General features: G+C 26.4%; 1 protein-coding gene across 1 annotated transcript; it reads left to right on the top strand.

Moving 5' to 3' along the window:
* Window positions 1-4554: 4554 nt before the first annotated feature.
* Window positions 4555-8630, top strand: LOC115698145 (alpha-soluble NSF attachment protein). Its single transcript, XM_030625323.2, has 9 exons — window positions 4555-4901; window positions 4973-5022; window positions 5121-5193; window positions 6574-6653; window positions 6857-7008; window positions 7382-7541; window positions 7629-7676; window positions 7839-7919; window positions 8300-8630. The coding sequence occupies exons 1-9, from the start codon at window positions 4754-4756 to the stop codon at window positions 8378-8380; spliced, it is 873 nt and encodes a 290-aa protein (XP_030481183.1). The 5' UTR covers window positions 4555-4753; the 3' UTR covers window positions 8381-8630.
* Window positions 8631-9749: the final 1119 nt, after the last annotated feature.

Consider the following 9749-nt stretch of genomic DNA (forward strand, 5'->3'; position numbering starts at 1 on the left):
ATTGTGTATTTTTTATTATGTTATTGATGAAACTATTTTTTTTTTTTTTTGCCTCTTTTAATGAAATAATTCGTTTCTTTTAATATTGATGAAACTGGTTTTTAAAATTAGTATCGTCTTTAGATTGTAATTTTTTTCATTATCTTGTTGATGAAACTATTTTTTGTATTCTTTAAATGAAATTATTAGTTTCTTTCAATGTTGATGAAACTAGTTTTTAAAGTTTGGATTCTTTTTAGATTATGATTTTTTATATTGTTTTTTTTTTTTTTTCAGGATGATGTTGATGAAACTGGTTTTTTTTTCTGTTGTTTTTAATGGAATAATTAGTTTTTAACAAAAAAAAAAATAGTAGTTTAAATAAAAAAACAAGTTTAATTTTTGTAAAAAAAATGAAATATAAAAATGTACACTTATTATATATATTAAGAGAAAAAAATTAGGTTGAGAAAAAAAATTAAAAGAAAAAAGAGAGACACAAAGAGAAATTAGAAAAAAAAAATTGAGAGAGATAAGAGAAAGAAAGAAAAAAAAAAGTAGCAACTGACTTAAAAGTTGAAAAGAAAAAAGAGAGCCAAAATTAACTAAAAAATATATAAAAAAGACAAAAAAAAAAACTTTTTGAAGCTTCAATAAGTAAAAAATAAAAAAAAAAATTAATAAAAGTATAAAAGTAAAATGTTCTTGTCAAATTAAAAATGTAATGTTTGAAAAAAAAAATGTAGTATTTGGTGTAAATTTTCCAAATAAAAAGAAACCCTAAAATGTAAGTGTAAAATAAATTAAAAAATAAATAAAACTAATTAAGCTAAAAATAAAAACATAAAATATGGGATTGGATAATAAGTTTATAAAAATATGGCATATCAAATACCATAAAAAATCTTAAATGTGAAAAAATGCCATAGAAGAGTGGCAAACCTAAAAATGCCATATTTTTCTAACTTTGTTATGAAATCCCATATTTCATGTAATTTTCACTTATTTTTTTTTACAGAAATTAAACTTGTTTTTTTTATTTAAACTACTATCTTTTCTTTGTTTTTTTTTGTTAAAAACTAATTATTTCATTAAAAGCAGCAGAAAAAAAAAAAACCAGTTTCATCAACATCGTCCTGAAGAAAAAACATTATAAAAAATTATAATCTAAAGATAATATAAACTTTAAAAATCAATTTCATCAACAATGAAAGAAACTATTAATTTCATTAAAATAATAAAAAAATAGTTTCATTATGTTATTAGAAATTTTTTCAAGTTACTTTTTTATTATTTTGTTTCTAGGTTGGAAACTTACACTTATATTTTGTTATTAAATTATTGGTATGCATTATGTGTTGTTTTGATTATATTTGTGATTAGTATATTTTTTTTTTTTTGTATATTTGTGTGTGTGTATGTTTTTATTTGATTGTCTGATGAAACTGGTTTCAATTAACTTTATTATTAACATTTGTATTTTGTTATGATTTTTTATAACGTCAAAACTGGTTTCACATGTCGAAACTGGTTTCACAGGTTTTAACTGTTCTGTAATGGGGTTGCTCAATTTTTATGATATTATTGTATATTTTTTAGTTTGTATAAAACCAGTTTTATTATTGTATGATATTTGAACAACAATTTTTATTTTATTTTAATTAATCAGTTTTTGACACACACATTATTTTATTATTTTCATAACTGGTTTTTTTAAGTAACTAGTTGTTATAACTAATTTTTTTTTATTGTTGTTCATAATTGAGTTTTATTCAATTTTTTATTAGTTTATTTCAAGAAACTGGTTTTTATTTGTTTGTTTTTATTTTGGTTGTTTTACTAACTGGTTTCTCACATTCCACTGTTTTTTTTTTTGGTTATTCTTTTATGGTTTTTATTGCACTTTTGTCTCTTTAATTTTCTTTGTTTCTTTTTTTTCTCTTTGATTTTAATTTATGATTCTCTTTGTTATATTTGCTGCGTATTGTATGTTTAAATTAACTCTAATTTTTGAGCAAGCAAATAAAAAATTAAATGCCAAAATAAAGAATGAAGTTAGAAGTTTGATTATTAGGTATTGATATAAAATTTATATGTTCGAAACTGGTTTTTAAATTTAGTATCGTTAATTTGTAAAAGTTTAGTTATTAGACATTGTGTATTTTTTATTATGTTATTGATGAAACTATTTTTTTTTTGCCTCTTTTAATGAAATAATTCGTTTATTTTAATATTGATGAAACTGGTTTTTAAAGTTAGTATCGTCTTTAGATTGTAATTTTTTTCATTATCTTGTTGATGAAACTATTTTTTGTATTCTTTAAATGAAATTATTAGTTTCTTTCAATGTTGATGAAACTAGTTTTTAAAGTTTGGATTCTTTATAGATTATGATTTTTTATATTGTTTTTTTTTTTTTTTAGGATGATGTTGATGAAACTGGTTTTTTTTTTCTGTTGTTTTTAATGGAATAATTAGTTTTTAACAAAAAAAAAAATAGTAGTTTAAATAAAAAAACAAGTTTAATTTTTATAAAAAAAAATGAAATATAAAAATGTACACTTATTATATATATTAAGAGAAAAAAAAATTAGGTTGAGAAAAAAAATTAAAAAAAAAAGAGAGACACAAAGAGAAATTAGAAAAAAAAAATAGAGAGAGATAAGAGAAAGAAAGAAAAAAAAAGTAGCAACTGACTTAAAAGTTGAAAAGAAAAAAGAGAGCCAAAATTGACTAAAAAATATATAAAAAAGACAAAAAAAAAAAACTTTTTGAAACTTCAATAAGTAAAAAATAAAAAAAAAATTAATAAAAGTATAAAAGTAAAATGTTCTTGTCAAATTAAAAATGTAATGTTTGAAAAAAAATGTAGTATTTGGTGTAAATTTTTCAAATAAAAAGAAACCCTAAAATGTAAGTGTAAAATAAATTAAAAAATAAATAAAACTAATCAAGCTAAAAATAAAAACATAAAATATGGGATTGGATAATAAGTTTATAAAAATATGGCATATCAAATACCATAAAAAATCTTAAATGTGAAAAAATACCATACAAGAGTGGCAAACCTAAAAATACCATATTTTTCTAACTTTGTTATGAAATCCCATATTTCATGTAATTTTCACTATTTTTAATGGTTCTGTTTTGTTGTTTTAGAAAAAGATAATTTTTTTGTTAAAAAATTCGTGTGGCAGTAAAATTGTAAATTAAAAAAAAATATATAATTAATAATAGAGAAATGTTAAAAGATACTATTAGTGTCTAGTACTTTCATCGGGGTGATATTTCTATTAGTATAATTAAGTATCGAGTCACGTATAATTTAATAAAATCACTAATAAATCGTAAAACAATACCTATTGAAGTAGTGGACATTAGTGTTCGAATGCAGGCCCACTATAAAAGGCCCAAGAGTGAAATATCAACACTAAAATATTCCTTTGAAACAGCGTGTCCCATCAAAAATCGCATACAATACAACATTTATTAGAGAGGGAGGAAATTATAAATTTGATGGGTTTTTATATATATATATTTTTTAAAGGAATAATTATATAAGACACTATTTTTTGTAAAATATTTACATTTTTACGTTTAAAGAATATTTTTTTTACATTTTTACGGTTTTCCAAAAAATAATACGAAAACAACATAAAATCAACAAGAAAATAACATAAAAGTAACATGAAAATAACAACAAAAAATAACATACATATAACAAAAAATTAACAACAAATGAACAAAATTTCAACATAAAAAGACCGTATTTTATATAAATAAAATCAAAAAAATCGTAAAAATGTTTAAAATTCCGTGAAATCGTATTTTTGTTGTTTTTTTGTTGTTTTTGTGCATTTGTGAAATTAACCTTTTTTTAAATATGAATTTTTTTCCAAAAATATTATATTATGGAAAAATTAAAAAAGAAAAAGTTAAAAAAAATATAGGAAAATCAAGTAAGGGTAATCAATTACCATAAGCAGGTAACCAGACATTTTTTTCATATTTTTTTGACCATTTTCTATAATTTTTCTATAAAATAACTATTTTGAGATAAACTATATTTTTATAAATTTATATATTAAAAACCATAAAAATAAAAATTTTCCCATTTTATAATAATTTGGAGGAATAATTACATAAAATACTAATTTTTGTAAAAAAGATTACATTTTTACACTCAATTTTTTTTATATTTTTATAGTATAAAAACACGAAAAAATAATAAAAAAATCACATGAAAGTAATAAGAAAACAACATCAAAACAATATAAAAAATAATATATAAATAACAAAAAAATCAACAAAAAAAAAATAACAAGAGTAAAAGACCGTATCTTATGTAAATAAAATCTAAAAACCGTAAAAAAAATATTAAAAATTTCGTACATACTTATATTTTTATAATTTTTTTTTTGGCTGTTTTTATATTTTTTTTAAAATTATCCCTAATTTGAAGATATTTTTATTTATGTTATCTACACTTATATCAGACAACATGTAACGACCATGGTTAAACTTTATCTTGTTTATTATTTTTTTTTTCTAAAAAAAAAGAAGATATTTTTCATTAACCCAATAAAAAAAATGATATTTTTCTTTAACCCAATAAATTTTCTAAAAAGCCCTTTTTCTTTTTGTTTTTGCATGTAGAGGAAAATCATCGAAAGCCATACTGAAAAGATCTTTAGTTCTTTACTTTCTTTCTTTCTTTCTTTGGTTCTTCTTTTCCGTTTGTCTGAATTTTCTATTATCTTCTAGCTTTGCAAAAATGGCAGATCACATAGCCAAAGGAGACGAATTTCTCAAGAAAGCCCAGAAGAAGATCAACGCCTGGGGTTTATTCGCCTCATCCAAGTACGAAGACGCTGCCGAACTCTACGCTAAATCAGCTAATCACTTCAAGCTCGCCAAGTCTTGTATGTATCTTTTACTACTGTTTATGTATTATATATACATATTTGATTGTATTAATTAACACAAAAAACAGGGGATAGAGCTGGTTCAGTATTTATCAAATTGTCTGATTGTTATTTGAAGGTGAATTTTTGTTTCTCTTTTTAATATATCAATTATGATTGAGCTATGTTATGCTATTGATTGATTTTGATTTTGTAGAATTTTTATGTAATTTTTAGGTAGATAGCAAACATGAGGCTGCCAATGCTTTTATAGAGGCTTCAAAATGCTATAAGAAGACTTCAACTACAGGTTACTCTTTACTTCCCTTCTACATGAACATATGTGTATATATATATATATATATATATATATATATATATTTATGAAAGAATTGTTAGGTGGTGATTGTTTTTAATCACTATATCTATAGTTTTTTCTTAGAATAAGATTTGTAAGAATAGGAGTGCCTTGCAAATTCATGAGCCAATCTATTTGTTGATCTCTTTACACTAGAAATTTGTAATTTATTAGTTTGGAAGTAGTATTTATAGCCTATAAATATGTAATTGTTCATAGATTAATGGATATGGAATGCGAAATAGAACTTTGAGAGTAGTACGGAAGGAGAAGGTGTTTTTGAAGGGTTGGAGAGTGTTACACTAGAGGTTTATTAGTACTTTGTAAGTAGTATGTAGAGCCTATAAATATGTAATTGGTTAGAGATTAATGCATATGGAATGAGAAATAGAATTTTGGTTTATTTTGGAGTTGGGTACTGACTCGAAGATTAGAATTTATCTTATCTTATCATCGCTCATCTCAGCTAATGACATTTTACTATCAATTATTAACCAGTAGATCAAAAATAGAAGTCATAGAAATAGAGCTCCTAATGGCCTAAACAGCAACCAGGCGATCTTACTCTACCTCTACCTTGTTCCAGTTGTGATTCTGTATCCAACTTAACGCCTCTTTAATCCCCGTCACCTGGTGAGACTTAGCCCTCCACACACTTAGTAAAAGCCTCCACAATCGAGCCATGATGGTCTCTAGCTACACAACACACCCCATGCTTCCTTCTACCTCCACAGTGCTGCATCAACTTGGATAAATTGTAACTCCATTTTTTTTTTCTTGCATAACAGTGTGTGATATAGTTACAAGGACTTCCTACAAATTTTCTTAAAATTCTGAATAATTTAGGAAGTCGAAATCAAAATTCAAACATTTTGCTACATGCATACTCGTTTCAATATTTATACATACTTTTAACATTTGAATTCTAATTTTGGTATTTTAAATTATTCAAAATTTTCTGAAAATTTGTAAGAGGTTCTTGTAATTATTATACACCGTCACATTAAAAAAAAAAGGTTAGCAAATTATCCATGTACAAGTACTTAAAAATAATCACTACTATAATGGTACCCCTGGAGCTAATGAGGCTTTTGTTTGACAAATATTTTGGTTACTTGGGTGTTTCTCAATCTGAGTAATGTATTAGGATTTCTATTTGTATTTAAAATTTAACCCATTTGGTGAAAATAAAATAATGACTTTTGTTGGGTATAAGAGTTGTTGTCTTTGACTCTTTAGAACAAAGGGGTGTCCCTTAACCATTTTCATTTTGACTCAAAAGTTCTTAGATATTTAAGGTTTGTTGTTCACATTGGTAATGGGATGTTGCAGCTGCTATCTCATGCTTGGATAAAGCAATAAACATTTTCATGGACAATGGCAAAGATAGTATGGCTGCTAGATATTGCAAGGTAATTCCTTTTTTTTTTCTTTTTTTTTTTATTTCTCTTCCTTTTAGTTACATAGCAATTTTAATACATTTGTTTTATATTTCATGAATTGCTCAACTTAATTATTTCACTTGGATCTTGTAAGTTTTCATTATTTGTGAGCTTGTAGTATATGATATCTTTGTCTTTTCTTAACGGACATAGTTTTTTTATTGGAATTTTAGGAGATTGGTGAGATGTATGAGCTTGAGAAAGACAATGAAAAGGCAATGTTATATTTTGAACGAGCTGCCGAATTTTTCGAAATGGGAGGAGGAGCAACTACTGCAAACCAATGCAAGTTGAAAGTTGCACAGTTTTCTGCACAAGTTGAACAGTATGCTGTGACCTATACTACTCTCTTATTTAGTCATTCATGTAAAACCTTAATAGATATTGAATAGAATAATGTACTTGTACATTTGTTAAATACACATACATACAAGACATGGTTATACACATACACAAAAGATACCATCTCTTCCTCACTCTTTATCTTCCTTTTTCTTCTATCTTGGTTTGGAATTTGGGTTTTGTAAAATATTTTATACTGTGAGGCTAACAGACTAAAAGCTCAAGAGATGGTTATGTTTCCATACACAAAGGGCACTCGAGTAGTTGTAATGGATTTTACTTGCATTGCAATCTTGTCGGGTTTGGACATGAGGTTGTTTAGTCAGAGCTAAGACATTTTTCTTTATCATCATCAGGTATCCGAAGGCAATCCAGATATATGAAGAGGTAGCTAAAACATCACTTAACAATAACTTGCTGAAGTATGGTGTTAGAGGACATCTTCTTAATGCAGGACTTTGCCAGCTATGTAAAGGGGACATTGTTGCCATAACAAACGCATTGGAGCGATATCAGGCATGTACTAATTAGTCCTTTTTTGTAAGTATGTTTGAACATTCAAGTCAGAGTTATATTGTAACAGATCCTTCATTGGCCGTGCAGGATTTGGATCTCACTTTCTCTAGAACTCGGGAGTACAAACTCTTAGCTGTAAGTATTTACGAGTAACATTTACTCTAAATGTGGGCTATAATGTTTTTAGATGAAAGTTAGGTGGTTAGGAACTACATTATACTAAAGGTTTCACTCCAACTTATGATCATTGCCTTGTGTATAATAATAGCTATACATTTTTTTTGTTCTACATCTCAGGATTTAGCTTCTGCAATTGATGAGGAAAATGTTGAAAATTTCACTGCAGCTGTCAAGGAATTTGATAGCATTACTCCACTGGTACATCTCTTTCTGTTATGAACTCTTACCTTTGCAACCTTGATTTAGTGAAATCACATCATTTTTTTCTAATTAAAGTCAAACTCAAATGATGTTTTTATGTATAAGAAACACAAGGAAGTTGGTTTCCTTCTCTTGTTGGCTAAGGATATCTCTTACAATTTACATTTTTCTTAGGGAGCTATTTATTTTTTGTTTTGACTTATCTAAAACTTAAATCAATTTTTACTTTTATGCTAGTTCTCGGTGTTCTTAAGTTCATTGTGAACAAAAACTAAATGAGATCTCTTCTTGAAGCTGAAAGAGTTCTTTAGTTTTCCCTTTCCACATTTAGTTTACCGGGGTTCCTCTAATCGCAAATACTCTGAGATCTTATGCAGGATCCGTGGAAGACTACGCTTCTGCTGAGGGTAAAGGAAGCTCTCAAAGCCAAAGAAATGGAAGAAGATGACTTGGTCTGAATTAGAATTAGTCTCACATAGATTGGGAAATGATGCTCAACGGTTTGTACATACTAATAGTAAAAAATGTTAAGTAGTAGCCATTTAGTTCATTGATGCCCCTATTGGTTATTCTTTTGATAAACATCACACTATTATTAACTTGGTATTATATGCTAATGCTTTATACATCTGCAATGTTTCATAACCTTGAAATGATTATTGTGTGTAAAGCTTTGGTTTTGAATGTGAATAAAAGGGTTCTTTGGTATTTTTCAACCGGAGCACCTCCGGTCGCGATCATTTTGGGAAGGAGTACAAATTGTCGGTTCGATTCACTTGAGTCTAGTAAAATCCTCCACCAATCCAGTTTTTGTTGTTGACAAATAATTTTCATGGTTGTCAACTACTTTTATAACACATTCTTGCAAAGTGTTACCAATGGCAATTCTTCACTAATTTCAATAATTATAACTTTAACATAAGTTTGAGAGTTTATCAAAGTGAATACTGAAAACTCAAAAAGAGCTAAGACGCCAGCTCACACCTCATCTAGGCCACAATAACTTTCATATCGAAAAGTGAAGGTATTGATCTGGAGAAAGAGCAACTCGCTCGCCTCCATAGATCAATAGACCTCCACACAGAAAAACTCCTCAGCCAAAGCACAATCGGAGCACACAAGGACACCTACAACACTCCAGCTGAGAGAGAGAACAATTTGATGACATTTTCATCAAATTGCATGGTTAAAGATTAGTAAAGGCTTTTTTTTAATGAAGAATTTAACAATAAGTAAAATTAGTTATAACGATTTAAAATTATTTTCATTCGCATATTTTAAAGACCAATAATTTTGATGCGCTTTTTTTTTTTTTTTTTTTTTTTTTAATTAAGCGTTTATATATTACAATACATAACCTAAGACATGAACTCAGGACCTCCAATACACACGCACCTTCCTATGCCTACTTGAGCTGGCATCTAACACATTTTAAAGACCAATAATTTTGATGCTCTTAAGTCATAGTCATAATAATAATGTTTATTAGTTAAATTAATTCATCCTAAAATAAAACTAGTTTGGTCCATTTTGTAATTAAGATTAAGAGAGGCCAATCAGAGAAGAGTGTTTGTTTTGGTAGAAGATAAATGTGTTTGTTTTCATTTCATTTGCTTACATTCTAAACCGGTCAACCACAAAATACAAATAAAATAAACACACTAAAACCGAAAAAGGACAAATAGAACAAAACTAAATTTGTAAACATGAACATGACATCATTTTCTAAGTGACAATGACAATTAATTGAATTTTTAATTATTTTAAAAACAAAAAAAAATAATAAAGTTAGGAAAATTCGATACTTATTTATTTGTTTTGTTTTGG

This window comes from Cannabis sativa, chromosome 7 (genome assembly GCF_029168945.1).
Source record: "Cannabis sativa cultivar Pink pepper isolate KNU-18-1 chromosome 7, ASM2916894v1, whole genome shotgun sequence".
NCBI lineage: Eukaryota > Viridiplantae > Streptophyta > Magnoliopsida > Rosales > Cannabaceae > Cannabis > Cannabis sativa.